Genomic DNA, 16,576 nt, shown 5'->3' on the forward strand with positions numbered 1-16,576 from the left:
TGCCCCTGTACGTGTGAGTGGACCACACCCATTCTAACGCTTTCCTACCAGGTACAATAATTACATGTATTAATGCGCTATTCTACGTGCCCCCTTTTGTACATACATAGCATAATGTCTCACTATATTACTTACCACCAATGAAACGTCTTAATCACCGGGTTGTTCGTCCGGGGAGATGTCTAATTCGATGTTAACCGAGACAGATTTCTATTACTAATACATAGCCTATTTTATCTTCTTCGGCAGTCGATGCTCCTCATCATGTAAGAAGTCGTGGCTCTCTCTCGTCAATATGTTTTCAAGGTATCCCCCGTTAGTATGGGGCAAGAAATCTCATCGTAATACGGTAATCGGTGATATACCAACGGTATTGGACCAAAAACACGTTACACATAGGTAAAGTCTTACAATAAGCTGGATACTTACCTTAGGTCAGGTTAGGTACCTACATGATGTACAAACAAACGAAATTGTCCGGACACGTGGTAAATGATCCAAGTATTATTCTAGAAGAAATTCAATACTACTACGAAATGATACCTACCTGAGTCAAGCCGTACATATGTAACTCAACTTCAGTGGAGATTAATCAAGCTTAAATATACCCTATCTAAAGCACATACGCGGCGTATCTAACCGGGGTTAGACTGTGATTGGCTATAATTTACGGCTATCCGTACGAAATACACTACATCCATCCAAATACAAGCCCTTGTTAATAATAAATACATAGCCTTAAACAACGCCTCGAAGAAGCAAAAATAGAAGCTTTCGTTTCTCCTTATAGCTTGGCATCATTAAAAGGCCCTACAAGCAAAAAATGGGCAGGTGAAACATGTCCGCGCATAGACATTTCCCACACTTCTTGTAACCCTTTTCAGCTTCCCCTTTCCGCTTCCGGAACCCCACACATCCGTAGTCCGCGGAATTCGGCATACGGGAGCTAGACTCCATTTAGGCACCTACATATGGTCTCATACCTCAGTTTCGACGCCGACGTCTTTTTCCCCGTGATGGAATATTCCGCTGATGTTTCCTTTGAGTCTGCTTAGTTTCTCCCCGACGTGGTTAGCTTCTCTTGCTGCCCTCCACTGCATAATGCCACGATGTTTGCGGTGAAGCTGTTTGTGGTGGTCTTTGTAGTCGCGCAGCTGGTTTCGGACTCCTCTAGATGCATCGTCTGGGTTGTTGTGCCCCGGCGCAAGCACCGACGTAGCCGCTTCGCTGGCTCCATCTACCGGGTTGCGAAAGATATTCTTGACTTTTTTGAATTTCTTGATATCGGACAAGTGAGAAGAGCTCGACGTCCCGGATCCGGTGCCTTCACCCTCGTCGTCGGAGCTAGAGCACGACGAATCATCGTTGGTGTGGACACGGAGCTTCTTCTTGCGTGTCTCATCTCCTGAATCGTCATCAGTCATATCGCCTTCGTGTTCAGATTCGTCTTCGTCGTCATCGAGCTTTTCGTCCGTGATTGTGTCTAAGCATTCCATAACATTCCGCAGGTCATTATTCTTAGCCTGAGAAGCATAGCTCTTGTGATAGCCAGATAGACCACGCCAAAATTTTAACGATAGCTCAACTTCGCCTAGAGGTTGCTCACCATCACCCATGCCATTGTAGTCGCAGCATGACTGGGCTTTACGGAGGCCATCCTTCGATCCTTTCCACACTTTTAAGGTTCGGGTTTCACTCTCCTCATCGGCGATCTCATAGAGCCACATGACCGCGAAGGCGGCTGTTTTGTCCGGTCCAAGCATAGACTCGCGAAATTCGATCACCACGGCCGAAGCATATCGATTGCGCACTGCCAAGAACACAGCCTCGTGTTCCTTTCTACCCTTAGACACCCACTGGCCATTTTCTGGATACATCTTCGCCTTTCCTAAGTTCGTGCGTATCTTGATGCGATGCTCTGTCAAGGACCGAGGTAAATCGTTTTTCGGCTGAATGAATCCGCGTATCTCTAGGGTCCCATAATCCCACCCCCTGAGGTTTGGCGGCAGTTTAAGCTCCACGCTTCGCCAAACCATACTAATACGAGCCCGACCGTATCCAATACCTCCAACTACTATAATGCCATGTTAGTATCTATTTGTGGTGACGTGAGACAAAATCAGGGTTGAATTTTTCGGCAATATTGGGTCCAGATATGATACTCCTGGGTAGGATAACCCAATACGAGAATAGGATTCAATCTCAACTTACAAGGATAATTTTCCACCATCTGGCTCTTTTTTGCAAACACCTTCGCCAGCGGAAGATAGACAATCCCTATCAGCGGGTCATCTTCCCGCTCGCGAGAGTCCCATACGCTGATGATAACCTCGCTGTCTCTCCAGTCCCGAACAAATCGCTCGGTTCCAGCATTGAAAAAAGGTTTTGAATTCTTCGGCTTCGTTCTTGTCCTGAAGATCTTTTTATGGTTGAATATGACAGTACAGTAGCTGTCGGGCATGTCATCGCTCTGCTCGGCTTCATCCTCATTATCGCCGTCGTCTCCTTTATCTTGCTTTTGAAGTTTCTGTATTTCGAGCCCCGTGATGTTGTGGATCTGGACGCTGAGAATACCCGAGACGAGTTCGTCAGATGGTGGGGCTGAGATAATCATGGCTTCTTCAATTTCCCTGTAGTCTTGAGCTTTCTGTTGCTTTAGTTCTTCATCGTCCGATGGCTTGCCGGCCTCCCGCAGCTTATGATCAGATAATTCCGAAACGTGACGTCTAAGTTGATCGTGAGTTCGTATTTCTCTATTGACGGTTTGCTGTTCAAGTTCTTTAGATGTGATTCTCGTCTTCGAAAAATATCCGACAGACCATTGTAACGATCCTGGCATCGTCTCGTCGGGATCTTGGCCAGAAAATCTATCCTCGCGGTCTTGAGATTTGTTCGGACGTTTCATAAGAGACTTTAGGTCTACTTCTACGCGACCTAGATCGTCGTCTGCCGACCATTTATCCGAATCCCATAGTTGGAGCCGCAGCTTTTCCTCGGCGTTTACCTCCTCTGGAGTCACTAGAATGCTTGCCCATTCATGCCAGTTTGGGTTGTCGTCACCCGTAATGATGCGAGTCGAAGCGACTGGTTTGCCGAATTTACCCCACGATACAGTGACATACGAATCACTTGAGCCTTTCATAGGTCCGATCCCACCGTCGCCTTGTTTAAAGCCGCGCGCCTGCTTAATGAAAATCCAGACAACACCTAAGCTAGTCGTGTCCTTCTTAAAGTCCTCTCCTACGAGCATGTCCTTTAAGTTCAAAGTCAAGCTCTTAGGGGCCACATATTCCGCAAGTGCAGCGTCGATTGACGAGTTGACGAAGGAAGATATTAATGGAACATCCGTCAAGCTAAAGCTATGCTTTGAAAGAGGGACACATGAGATACTAGCCTTTGGTTGTCCGAGGAAGGTTAGAGTGCATAAGGATATGAATGGCGGGTCTGGTGTTAATTGAAGTCGGAGTCGAATAGTCATAATAAGGCCCTTAAGCTCAACCCAGACGGGAATAGCTACCTCCCCTGGAAGGTAAAACTTTAGGTAAAGATGGGCATTCTTGGCTTTGTCCTTGACTGACTTGCCGGACGAGCGGCCCCGATATGCGAGCGCAAGCTCCATATTCACGAAGTCGCCTTCTTCCGCCTCCATCCCCTCCCGCATGGCCACTTCTTCTTGTTCCTCTTGCTTCGGATCTTTACCCTTCTCGTCAGTGTTATTTTCTTGGCCATTGGCGCCTTGTTGAGGATTTTGCGGGTCCGTTCGATCGTTTCCGGTCCCCTTTTCATCCCCTTGAAGTTGGTCATCAGAGCCCACTGTTTGACTGGCCGCACCAGTCGGTAGCCATCGCACACCCAGTATTCGAATAGCCTCACTGCCCTGTCCCATATCATCGACGCTGACCATCTTAATAACCTTGGGAAGGGATGCCTGCATAATATCCTCGATTTGATCGACGAGGGAAGCAAAAAGGTCTGGATTAACAAGCGGCCAGATGGACGAGAGCAAGCTATTCAACCATTGAGCAGATTCGGGGAGCTCCTCGTAATTATTCAGAATAGCCTGCTCTTCTCGTCGCGCAGCTTCCCAAGTCTCGTCTTCAAACAGCTCGCTAGTTTTCTTACTTACCCATTTCCCCATACCGATGACGGTCATTGTTCCTAGGCAAACAAACATAGCTGTGCTGAATAGGACGGACCAACCCGGCCCAATGAAAACTGTCGGGGCTAACAGTAGAACAACAGCCAGAGTACCCATTAGAGCTAGGCCAACATAGACTGTCTGCTCGTAAATGGCGGCGAGTCCTTGTTTTGTGCGCTCAAAGTCTGGCGGCGGGAATACCCTCTGCATCCCATTATGGGCCCGTTGCAACTCATCACGCTCAGATGCCAACTCTTGGTCCGACTTAGAAGCACCTTGGGGTCCGCTGGCAGTATAATGGTGTAGTCCTGGCGCTGGGATATTTTGAGGCGCAGAGTTTAGATCTTTCTCAGTCTGATCGTGTATGACAATTGGTAGATGAGTAACGGGATCGGTGACTTCACGTCCTCCACCATGCCTCTTGGTCTTCTTCATCGCCTTGCGCTTTTCTTTCGGATCAACAGCACTTACTACAGCTTCTGTTGCCGACTTTTCTTGTTCGCCTCCCTTCCTACCGCCATCTTCCCGATGATCATCAGGTTCCTCCTTTCTTTCAGTATCATATATAGAACCATGTGTCTCTTTAGATCGAGTGTCTTCCTCCTCCTTCTCTTCTCCTTCTTCTTCTGGGGCATATGGGGCGTTGTCGGCATAATTACGGTTCGTAGATGGGTATGGATCATGTTGAGACTTGGGAGTATCTTTACCCTGGATGACAGCTTTCGCAGATTGGAACGCCCGCTTTGGTCTCGACTCGTCCTCTGGTCCTTGTTGCGCTTGCTCCTCATCTTCTAGCTGACCTTCCAATTCTCTTCTGTGTTGCCGATAACTCTGGACAGTGGGGATTTTATGTTTGGCATCGTGAGGTTTGCCGTACTCTCTTCCCGACGCATCGTTTTCAAAATCCGCCTGGTTCGTCATGTTATGTTTGCACAAGCGTTAACTAGATATCATTCATGGAGAGAAATAATAGTTAATAAGACCCAGGAAGTGCTTGGGAATGCGTCTATGTGGTAGGAGATAGAGATCAGAGATTATAGAGGAGATAGAGAAAAATATATTAAAATATTAAAGTATTAAGAATGCACATGAAACATGTTTCTTGCTTGCATCACCAGTCAAGATTCAAGAGGCGCAAAAAAGATATATTGAATATGCCCATTGGATGTGCGGCATGTTGGAGAGTTGGATCATGCTGTGTTGTATGAGGTCATCGCTCTATGCTTTACACCAAATATATCCCAGTCCTTACCATTTGTAGTGGAGCCCAAGTGACGCAGCTAAAACCAAGCGAGTTTAAGGTACCTGAAAAAGCTCCGGCTTTACCTAACAGCTTTTAGGTTAGCTTCTCTGTTTCCATGTCAGTCCCCACAGCGGCAGTGCGGCACATTACATATAACGTTTGGCAGCTTTCCATAGGTTGGTGTTAAGTACCAATGTATATTCTCTTCCTTTCCCGCCTTTTTATCAATAGATTTCGTCCCGTCTCCAACTAACAAATAATACTTCATTCTCCTCTTCCTTCGACACGTAGTTTGTGTCACAGCTCTAGTCAATAGCAAACAGGACAAGTCAATATAATATCACTTTTCATAATTCTCTTAATTAATAAACTCTAGTGGGCATTATTCCCCTGACTGGCATTTAACTACACCTCCACTATTTTCAGTATTGATACATAAGGATTGGCCAGGAAAGAAAAGATGGCTAAATCGACCGATGATATTTACGGTTTGTACTAATTATCGAACCTTTTCCCATTATGTTACCTAATGAACGACGTCAAGTCTTAAGTACTGATACTGAAAATAGTGGAGGTGTAGTTGAATGCCAGTCAAGGGGATACGTCCTTTTCCGACTCATTTGGGCCGAAGAAGGTAGCAATAATAGTATATCTCCGGATCACTCTCTTTGAGTTTAGGTGTTGGGGTCTTAGCTATGACTTCGACGTCGAATGGAAGTTGCTCAATATTGAAGCGAACTGAAGAATAGCTAAGGGAGATCCAGATCCCACTATCAGCAAGGTATTTCTTTACCCAAGAGGCCATCCTCGAAAAAGCCGCAGTCCCACCGCAGGAGACCGCGTCGACAGTGCTTTTGTCCACGACTATGTCGAATTTCTGATCTTGCAAGAAGTCGCAAGCGAGTTGCGTTACGTCTGCGACGATGTACTTCATCCTCACGTCATCAAAGGCGACCTGCTCTAGCTGGCGTCCGCGCTCGATAGCTAACGGTTCGTAGTCGACGTTTGTCACGTCTAAGTAACCTCTGGAGCGAAAGCAGTTCTGCAAGTCACTTGTGCCTGAGCCTAGATGGAGGATTCGGGGTGTGTTCTCGACAGTATGTGAGAACGTCGAGAGGTAAGGCTCTATGATGGACATGAAAGATTGTGACGATGCTAGCCACTCGAAAGATGTCTCAGATGAGAATCTCTCGTGCCAATAACTTTGCTTCTCGAAGTCGGCGGGCATGGTTTATCAAAGTGGGCTTGCTCGCTGCACCACCAAGTAGATGTGACAGGCAGGATGATTGAAAATCACTTCCATACTTAAAATTCTCGAAATACATAGTGTCAACAGTTAATTTTCTCTCTCTCTCTCTCTCGCCCAAGACCCATAAAATCATGTGAAGCTGTAATTTTCCCACTTTCCAGTTACGGTAAAATCTGATGGGGACCTCTTACGTCCACCACTTTTTTTAAAAAAAAGAGTCCTCATTCACCAATAGGGGTTAACGATATACGTTATATCCAACTGACACTTGGAAAATACGCGGAATTGCTTTCAATGTGTCCAATATCATATATAACATTTTACTCATTACGTCGGTCTTGTTTTTGTTCAAGCGAATGTCAAAAAAACGAAGAAATGAGATTAATGAAATTAAAATATCCTAACACCTATTCGACTGTAGTACACGATTCCCTTGCAACAAGCCACCCTTCAGCCAGCGCAAAAGAGTGAAGTTCATATCCAACCCGCTGCGTTCCCATTGCATTCTCGGCTGAACCCTGAACTTCAAGCTTCCAACTTAATACACCCACTAAGTGCACTCCGGCATCCACCGAAGCAAGACACTACTCAAGTAGATGTGGAATAAATTTCCTAAGTAGGCCTTGAAGAAGCTGTGTTTTTTTCTAGCGATTTTGTTTTAATATCCGTAAAACTCGAACCAATCCCTATAAGACGAAATACTAGAAAAGGAAAATAAAAAGTCTCCCGGCTACGGCAATGCTTTATAGCCTAACACAATATCCTCTTAAATATCCTAAGGTAAACCTCAAATGCTCCATTATCATGCTGAGCAAGCAATAGCGCCGTGATGATAGCCCCACCGACGGGGCGGAAAAGGGGGTATCCTCGAGGATTCTTACGACCCCCGGAAAACCCTTGGAAATCGCACATAATTTCTGCGTGTTAACGGCTACTCCTCCTCGGCGGCGGCGGGTGCGATAGGCTCGTTGATCTTTCGCCTCTTGGCCACTCGGCCGGAAAATACCGAGCGCAACGGCGTCCTGGCCGGGCGCTTTAGAGATCCTGCGCTCCAGAGCGCGTTTCGCAGCAGAGCGGAGGTAGTCAAGCGTGCGGTCCGGCCCTTGAGCGCGGTTAAGCTCCGCTTCTGCCCGACTCCGTCCTGGATTTCGATACTGTAGGGGGGCTCCTCCTCCTCGTCGTAGTCCTGGGAAGATACCTCGTCGTCCGACTGTGTGACTACCTGTGCCATCGCTGCGGCGACATAAGTATCTGATGGATCTACACTATCGTTGAAAGCTTGCGCCGGAGCCCGCGGGACCGGTATTGGCCTCGGAGACGCGTAGATTGGCAAGGTTTCCAAGCACCAAGCTGGGTCTGCTCGCATAAGATGTCTTTGGCCTATAGGGAGTGTTGTTGGTAAGACCGTGGTGACTTCGTAAGTGAAGTCTTGAGAGTTTATATCCATTATAGTGTTTCCTGTAAAGTCCCTATGTTCCGGTCTACCAGCTAACCCGCTACCTAACCTAAATCCACGTGGAGGTAAGTTCGTCGACCCTATCTGGTCGTAAATTAATTGTCTACCGGAGTGAAATTCGGCCAGCACCGCCGCTGGTATATCCAGACCAGCCTGGATAAATCGGACCATTTCAAGAGTCCAGTAGAGCCAGGTTTCGAAGGTAACCTATTACACCAAATAATATCCCGTCAGCTTCTTTATCTTACTCTTCTGGAGATCTAATAAAAAAACGTCTTCGCGGGCGTGAGTCAAAGTTACTTAGCTGCAATACTTACTACCGAAAGTTAGCTATTGTAAATATAATATTAACTGCTAAATATCATTGACGACGGCTCGAGGAACCTAAGTCTAACAAGAGTAACAACATGTTTATACATACCTTCAATCGTCTTGCCACCATGCTTGTCCCACTCTTGGGTTTGGAAATTCTTTTTTGCAGCATGGTCATCATAACTCCGCTGGGACATCATGCAGTATTGTTCATAAACTGTGACCTTCCATTTCGTATATTGATTGATAAAATAAACAATCCACCTGAATAAGCGCCCGTATCTAGTGCTCGTGCCATCGCGGCTTTTCTGTTTTGCTATTCGCACTACACCGCTAGATTAGCTTTGTATTTATTTTAGTAGTAGGCCCCGGTAGAAGAAATCTACACGCATACTAATTGCAATAGCTTCAATTCTATTCAAGCGGTATAAAGCTCGGAAACCCGCATTTGTCATGCCCCTGGTGTTCCGACCAACTTCCGCAGTGACGTTTACATTCGGGACACACACCCACACGGCGTCAAACTCGATGTTAGGAGCATGAAGAACTTCGTTGGCTATATCCGTTCTTTGCCGATTTGCTGCATAAACCTCAGGACGTTGCCAAACGCTGACGCAATGGTTCATTCCAAATTCAATAAATCGATTCCGGGCCGTAAACCATCCATGACACCACCCTTTAACCAACGACAGCATTTCTGGGAGGGTTAAGCCACGAAAGGCATCTCGGCCGAAAGCCTCTGTTAGTGTATCGTGGATCCATTGTGAACCGTTATTCGAAAATTCAATGACTGAGTCGAACTCAGCTAGCAACTCATGAGCCGCGTCATTACCAAAGATATTCGTCGCTACACGGCCGTCTTGGAATTCTAATCCAATTGGAGCGTAATTTATGTATTGGTGAAGTTCTTCAGGTATGCGGTTTAATACTCCGGTACGTGGGAAGGTCGCGTTCACCGGAATATCCTGTAGGTAAATTAGGACGCTCGCACGATCCTTCTTATTCACCGTCCCTCTAGGATGGTAATTTCGATAACGCGGTTTTTTTGGATCGCCGAAAGTTCTTGGAACACCCGACTGCGGCGCCGCCATCGTGAGGTTGGCTTAGTTGCAATAATCTAGAACTACGTTAGATGATTATTAGGAATACTTAGCTTCGACTTGCTTAGACTATAGGATATAATTAAGTGACTTGTGTATCTAAATGCATTGTTTGCATGATCATATTGTGGATTGGCTGTAGGATTATATTGAACGTTAATATCGAGACAATAACGCCTTGGACGGCTACGGAAACGTCTGGGAGGCGACAAAGGAATATGGATCCGGAATAAAATTATATTCTCTTTGTCGTATATACGCTACAATCCCGAGTTGTATGGTATAAAGACGATAATGTAATTCTATTTTGCCCTATTTTATAATAAAAATTGGAGCTTCCTCTAGTGTCATCCTTATTCGAGACTGTGACTCTTTGAAAAGGGGATGAGAATTCCTAAGTCGAAGGAGAATAGCCGCAACTTTAGCTGGTGTTGCGGCAACGCGTGAGCGAACAAAAAATTCCTCGAGAATAGGAAGTTTGCACCCTGAACGTATAGCTCGAATATAAAATATAAAAATTGCTATGCTTATACGTATACTGATAAATACCTAGGTAGGTAGCCATGACTATTTTCCTTACTACCAGGTGTCTTTCTGGAAACGTGTGATGATACATCAATTCGAAGACAAAGGATGGTACTCGTGGGGTCCGAAACGTTCAAATACTGTGGCTATATTATATGATTATTTAACGAAAACTTCCGTCCATATCGTTAATGTTGTAGCTTTTAAGAAACCCTTCATGGTCGGCAAGGTAAGGAGGTTTGCAAGGTAACATTTAGTGTGACCCCATAATCTATAGCTATGGCTATGCAATCTGAATAACTCAACAATAGCCCTTATTCAGCCAAACTGCTGCTTAAAAAACCCCTTGTCAGCAGTTGTTTTGCCTGTACGCATTACGGTATGTACCCTGGGTAGGTACCTGAGTGGCCTTACTTCTCGGGTATCCGTACAGCAACAAACTTTTCTAGCTATTCAACAGGTATATAAAGTGTAATTATATACGAACCATTCAAACCGAGGCTCTAAGCTATTACCTAGAGACAAAGACTGCCTAAAGATGCTCGGGTGATCGAGCATCTTGAGTTTATTAGGCCATGGCCCTAACACCCCTTTTAAATCATCCTAGTCCATACCAAGCCAAAATCACCTATAAAGCAGTAGATCCATCCCCATGGGCATTTACTACCGCGATGAGGACCACCTCAATTGCGGCGCCTATGACGAGCGAACATATTGACGCATACGTATTATGTTTCCGGATCAAAGAGATCACCTAAAAACCTAACGTAGGCGATATTGCCCTCGCTAATCATCGTCGCAGATCTCCATCACCTGAACCCCTCTACGACTCATTAGGTAAACGAATCAACACACATTATCGTCGCCACCGAGAACGTCTAGAGAAGGAACGCCATTCTATAATACAGACTGCCAGATGAACACCAAATCTCACGCCTCTATAGTCAGTCATTCGCGGCCAAGGTTCCGTGAAAGAAGGCAAAGGCCGCGCCAACCCTCGTGGGCCCGGACGAGTCGATAACTGACGCTTACCAGGAACTTCTACATTGTCTCATCACGGCGGATACGCAGGAGAGCGTCGATACGGCAAAACAACATGTTCGAGCAGTCATTAAGAATGCCATTACTACACCGGAACACGAACATAACAGAAAACGCCAGCAATTCCGAGATCTCGCTTTGGCGAACGGGACTTTTCGCGACGATGAAGGTATAGGGAAAACTATTAACATGACCCACAGCGTGCCGGCATCAGTTATCGTGTGCCATAAATGCTACGGACACGGTCACATCGCCCGCGATTGCCGCAGTACGAAGATGGAAGCCTCCCAGAAGCCACCGCCATGGCGGAAGTCGAATACTAATTCGGAAGCAAAGGATTCTCTGGAACTTTCTTGTTCCCGATTCCTCGCTGACATGGAACACGACGCACGGGCTGGTTGGAACCTTTCCGGACATTGACTCTGGGGGTATGATTCGAGAAAGAAGCGCTACTATTTCATGTTAAGGTTGAACGATGCGACTTACTACTAACACACTTACAAATTAGCGACAGAACCTAATATGAATTCACATTTTGCTGGCTATCATTCCGTTTTCTGTGACATGATTGACCGTGCTATTGCGAAGGTAGGTAAAGAGATACCAAGAGGGATTTATAGTCTCGGTTTTGTGGTGTGCTCTTGGGAAGATGCCGGGTGACTTCTTGGTTATATCACTTAAGGAATACTGATCAAATGTAAGATGATCCAAAGGTCTTCCTCTCCTCGTGGTCTACTATCCGTAATACCCCTATTTGGCTTGGAACCCCTTTTGGTCACTATTGTTACTACCCCTCTATGTTCTGACTAGCAAGAATGGAACCTTACACCAGCCGAATTCGGATTCTATAATAGCGTCTTCTCTTCTTATTATGTAAGATACGAATCGTGCAAAAATGCAATTTCGAAATTAAGTGCAATGCGAGCTAGATGTTGATATTGAAATTATCTAGGTGACATTTAATCCAACGACGACTAAGTATCGCCAATATCTCATACGGCTATCTGGTGAACCCAACGCCCCGCTGAGAATCTCCTTTACACTGTATCGGGGGAAGGAGAGAGGTGTAACTGGAGTGAAACGCTCAGATATTGGACTTCGAAGGGCCTAGCGAAATCAGGTCGCACGCAATCGGGTAAGGTGCGTTCGCTGGGCGTCGATCTTGACGGGCTCACTTTGCAGACTAATATTCGTTCACGTGAATCGTTTATTCAAGGATAGGCGTGTGATTTTCAGACTTTATCTAATATCATCCGCCTAAATGGTAGTATAGAAACGACGGCATGGTATTTCATGATGTAATTAAGCGTAGGCCTGGAACAAGAAATGTCGGAAGGTCATTATTCGCGATAGGCTAACGAAGGAGACGAACTAGTGTACAGCGGCAACCGAAGATAATCGTGCATAGTAGCGGTGTAATATCCCTCTCGACTCGAAGTTGTCCGGCACCTTGCGTTTGCGGTGATAGGAAAATGGGGCACTATAGCAACATTCTCCAGGTAGTATTCCCTGAAGTGTACTGCTAGAGTTAGTCTTGATCTGTTCTACTGGATCGATGGCACGTCTTCTCCAATTTGTTTAAGAAGCACCAGCAAAGCGCTTTGCTCGCGCCTCGGCCTTTGCCTTTTCGGATGGATCGTTTAGAATGCCAGACTTCCCCTTTGCGCCGGTCGGCCTGCCCTCTTTTCGAGGACCGTTATTTGGCCGACCGCCTCTACCATGGCGGAAACGACCTTTGCCTCTTTGTTGACCACCGGGGTTTTGTCGTTTCGCGCCTCGTTCACCTTCGGCATTACCACCACCTTCTCGGCCTCGCTTCGATGGCCTCTTCTCGGGTAGCGCAGCATCGAGACCCTTCACCAAAGAGGATTCATCCACACCAAAACGCTCGGCGCGCTCAGTTTTCTTCTTGTCCTCGTCATTCTCAACTACGCCAAATCGCTTGGCTCGCGCGGCGCGCTTACGTGCCTCTTCATCTGCGTTAGATGCAGGGAGGTGCGCAGAGAAGTCTTCTTTTGGAGCTTCTGTCTTGACAGTTTCTTCAGTCTCATCCTCAGCCGGCTTGTCTGTGGTCGGAGCAGCGTCCGGCGCACTCTCCACAGGCTCAGTAGGCTCAGCAGACTTCTCTTCAACTGGAGCTGGTGTCGGTTCAACGGGCTCGGCAGCTAACGCAGTTTCTGAAGGCTTTGACGTGGTCGGGACTTCATCATCACTATAATCAATCTCGTCCTCGTTTTCGCGAACTGGAGCGGCTATTGGATATTAGTATGTGCACGATAAAGGCTACATCGCGACAAATGAAGATATTTAAATTAAATACTGACGATTCTGGGACTTGTCGTGATCTTGCAGACGAGCGATCAGGTCGGCCTTGTTACCTGTTACAGGTAGGGATTTCTCTTGGAGGAGCTTCTTCAACTCTGGAACCTTTAGGGAGGCGTAGTCGGACATCGTGATGGATGCGCGACGCGACGGTAGTGGTAAGAGTTGTCGAGGATGAAATAATAAAGGATTATATGAAATATAACCTTAGATGAAGATGTAGAAAATTGGTATTGTTGATGCACCGCGGACCTTGTAGTTGTGCTTGGTGGAAATTAGTAAAGGTGGACGAGAGAAAGATGGAATGTAAAGAATTGAGAATGGGATGGGCAATCGGTCGCAGCGCGGGTACCTACTCAAAAAAAGGTACGTAAAGTTAGGTTACCTTTAAGCTTTATATTAATTTAGCACCTGGAATAGCAGGACGCGTTCGCCAGGAAAACAATGGACTGAATGGATTTAGGTAGCTCGAGATGTACTTTGTACGCACAGACCACTATGGGTACCCACTACACGTAGGTACCTAAAAAGCTACGTAAGGTACGTCAAGACCTTATCTTATCACTGATAAACTGATTCTGTTCCAATTTCGAGATGTCGTCGCCAGTCAAGATGTACAGCGAGCGATCTTTTTAAAATACATATAAACAGCCATCACTGGCCTTGACAAAATTGGAACCGGGTAAGTAATAAATTCACGGAAGTAACCGAACGGGTTATTGAATTTTGATATATCTTAGACTTGAGCGTAGAAATACAGATTTTTAAACACCTACCCGGTTGTGGATAATCGACTTTAGAAAGTAATACTATTCATTGAAAGGGTCAAAGCAGGATATGACTTACAACTTTATTAAAAATACTGATTAACCTTCGTAAGATCCGATATGAACGTAGGTTATATTCTCTTCGTATGTTATATGTTAGTTGGAGTACCTCGAGATATGACCTACCCAAAAGAACAACGCCACTATTTCCACTCAGGTACTACATAAATATCGTGAACTACAACATGGGCAATCACAAGATTAAGCAAACGGATTCAATATAATCGCATCCTTTTCTCATCCGTCGAGTCCAAAATACCTACTCGCAAAACGTAACCAGGTCTCGAATATAAGTCCACAGCGACCTCGAAATAACTAAGGGTACATTCAAAGGCAACTATCGACGTAAGTAAGATCCGTATGATATTATTTCGCCAAAGCCTCGATTATGTTAAGGGATAATAGAGCTTTCTTAATACTAAGCAAGACAATATGAATATAGATAGAACCGGGGAAATCATCGTGAATTTTGGTAAATAGACCATCATGGGAGAAATGGAGAACCTGAGATGATTCTGTCAGCCGGTCGAGCTTCAACTATTCCCTTGCTCCTGACGTCGACGATTTATACTTTTTATAGGCGAAATAGGACGAGATTGATATAGGCCTTACTTTGTAGATTTTTCTTTTTTTCCTTTTCACCGATAGTTGGCGATAACTGGCATGTTTCTCGTTAGAGATGCGTGTAAGTGAGACATGTGTAGCTAAGAAGGTTAGATACCTATTAAGTAGCTACGCCATCTTATGCAAGAGGATTAAATCGGTCAGTTAATAAGAGCACCGAGCTTAATATAACCAACTACTACCTAAAGCCCTGAAACCTGCATCGAATAGCGCACACGCATGTCTCGACCCAAAACCGGAGTAGCGAACGGCGGTGAATATCCTCGCGAAGTAGCGACGACTAGCTTTGCAGCTTTTCATCGGGACGCCGGTTCCACAGCGGGCAGATCCCAGACGGCAAGGACCAATGAATAACGCCTGCGCACTTCCGGATCTATAGGAAATCTTAAGGGACCTTTTGCGCGATCCTTGTTTTTACGGGATTTCTAGATTCGGACGGCCATCTGTAACCCCAAGCCCGCGATTCTACCAATCAGCATCGCATTCCTTTGCCTTAAATGGTAGTTGGACTCTGGTTCGCTCGGGACCGACGACACGAGAGCTAGAATCTTAGCATCGACCGATTCCCAAGGTATATAACCCCTGTTGTAAACGTGACTTGTTGATTCAGCCTCGAATGAAGCTGATATAATAGTGAGGGCCGTCTCGATTTTATCCTGAGCTCCATCATTTCGACCGGCTTTAGAGTGTAGGTAATATTTAGCACTTCACGCTTATATCTTTTCACCATGGCCGGTTTATCTAGACCGATCCCTATCGTCGTCTGTGGCAAGGCAGAAATAGTTGGGAAAATGGTCGTTGAGGGTCTAAAGCCCGAGTATGAAGGTGAGTGAGCCGCAAAGATCGGATAACCTAGGAACCCGATCATCTAAATAAGACTTCGAAAAGATACAATATATATATATGCTAACACGTATACTACCATCCAGTAATCCTCTTCTGCCTCGGCAGTAAGCCAACAGCCGCCGAGCTGCCTTTCAGTAGGTGGCATCCATAATCCCGGCTCCGAATTTCACATCCTTAAATTATCTATTATCACGACCCCATCACTTAAATACGCAAGGCATCAAGTGAATTAATTCATGTCTACCTCCCAGTCCTCCGTGGCAACGTGCCCCCAGCCCAAAGCAGCACCATCGGAACCGGTTCGTACTCCACAACACCTTACGCGGTAATCATGGGTGCGGCCTGGAGCGCCGACGACGTAGCCGATGTCAAGGCCGCCATCGACGGGAACATGCCGCCGGACTCCTCTGTCCCTGCCCCCATATTGTTGCGTAACGACACTAGCATACCTACCCCGAAGCCCCCATCCCCCGAGTACGCCGCCCAGCTCGTCCAACGCATCCGCGCTTGTCTCGGGAAGATTGAAAGCGGAATGAAGCCCAACGGGCTGGAAAATGGAATTGTGGTAGGTTTATTTATATCCATCTTAACTAGTTTCATCTCTGTACGATATCTGTTAATCTGATGTGCTACAGTGGTACTAAATGGACTGACTAAAATTCGCTATTTACGAGACCCTCTGTAATCCCCTGCTGCGACGAACGCGAGAGAACGTCCGGCCGGTGGTGGGCATCAAAATACATAATACTCCCGATCAAGTAAAGGGGTACGAGATACAATTGGACGGTTTCAGTATTAGGTATCTTGGAGTGTTGTGTACATAGCCTATCTTACACAATGTATCCGACCAAAAGTAAAAATGTGACGGAGGGGACGCAACAAATGCAACAAAC

General features: G+C 46.0%; 6 protein-coding genes across 6 annotated transcripts; 2 read left to right on the forward strand and 4 right to left on the reverse strand.

Moving 5' to 3' along the window:
- Positions 1-627: 627 nt before the first annotated feature.
- Positions 628-5,321, reverse strand: F5Y00DRAFT_237760 (uncharacterized protein). The gene is made up of 2 exons (XM_048007875.1): positions 2,212-5,321; positions 628-2,074 (listed from the first exon to the last, which is right to left on the reverse strand). The coding sequence occupies exons 1-2, from the start codon at positions 5,057-5,059 to the stop codon at positions 978-980; spliced, it is 3,945 nt and encodes a 1,314-aa protein (XP_047864488.1). The 5' UTR covers positions 5,060-5,321; the 3' UTR covers positions 628-977.
- A 597-nt stretch (positions 5,322-5,918) lies between these two features.
- Positions 5,919-6,715, reverse strand: F5Y00DRAFT_237761 (S-adenosyl-L-methionine-dependent methyltransferase). The gene has a single exon (XM_048007876.1). The coding sequence runs from the start codon at positions 6,607-6,609 to the stop codon at positions 5,998-6,000; it is 612 nt and encodes a 203-aa protein (XP_047864489.1). The 5' UTR covers positions 6,610-6,715; the 3' UTR covers positions 5,919-5,997.
- Positions 6,716-7,561: 846 nt separating this feature from the next.
- F5Y00DRAFT_262348 (uncharacterized protein) lies at positions 7,562-9,489 on the reverse strand (the record flags this gene model as incomplete). Its single annotated transcript, XM_048011367.1, has 3 exons — positions 7,562-8,166; positions 8,508-8,723; positions 8,793-9,489. The coding sequence occupies 3 exons, from the start codon at positions 9,487-9,489 to the stop codon at positions 7,562-7,564; spliced, it is 1,518 nt and encodes a 505-aa protein (XP_047864490.1).
- Positions 9,490-10,939: 1,450 nt separating this feature from the next.
- F5Y00DRAFT_270066 (uncharacterized protein) lies at positions 10,940-11,487 on the forward strand (the record flags this gene model as incomplete). The annotated part of the gene is made up of 2 exons (XM_048012551.1): positions 10,940-10,966; positions 11,059-11,487. The coding sequence occupies 2 exons, from the start codon at positions 10,940-10,942 to the stop codon at positions 11,482-11,484; spliced, it is 453 nt and encodes a 150-aa protein (XP_047864491.1).
- A 696-nt stretch (positions 11,488-12,183) lies between these two features.
- Positions 12,184-13,767, reverse strand: F5Y00DRAFT_82674 (uncharacterized protein). Its single transcript, XM_048014206.1, has 2 exons — positions 13,389-13,767; positions 12,184-13,316 (listed from the first exon to the last, which is right to left on the reverse strand). Exons 1-2 carry the CDS (start codon positions 13,513-13,515, stop codon positions 12,643-12,645), a joined length of 801 nt encoding a protein of 266 aa, XP_047864492.1. The 5' UTR covers positions 13,516-13,767; the 3' UTR covers positions 12,184-12,642.
- Positions 13,768-15,536: 1,769 nt separating this feature from the next.
- Positions 15,537-16,453, forward strand: F5Y00DRAFT_237765 (uncharacterized protein). The gene is made up of 4 exons (XM_048007877.1): positions 15,537-15,662; positions 15,767-15,817; positions 15,935-16,248; positions 16,319-16,453. The coding sequence occupies exons 1-4, from the start codon at positions 15,566-15,568 to the stop codon at positions 16,325-16,327; spliced, it is 471 nt and encodes a 156-aa protein (XP_047864493.1). The 5' UTR covers positions 15,537-15,565; the 3' UTR covers positions 16,328-16,453.
- The last annotated feature ends 123 nt before the right edge of the window (positions 16,454-16,576 follow it).

This window comes from Daldinia vernicosa (assembly GCF_022497035.1).
Source record: "Daldinia vernicosa strain CBS 139.73 unplaced genomic scaffold F5Y00scaffold_25, whole genome shotgun sequence".
In the NCBI taxonomy this organism is placed as follows: domain Eukaryota; kingdom Fungi; phylum Ascomycota; class Sordariomycetes; order Xylariales; family Hypoxylaceae; genus Daldinia; species Daldinia vernicosa.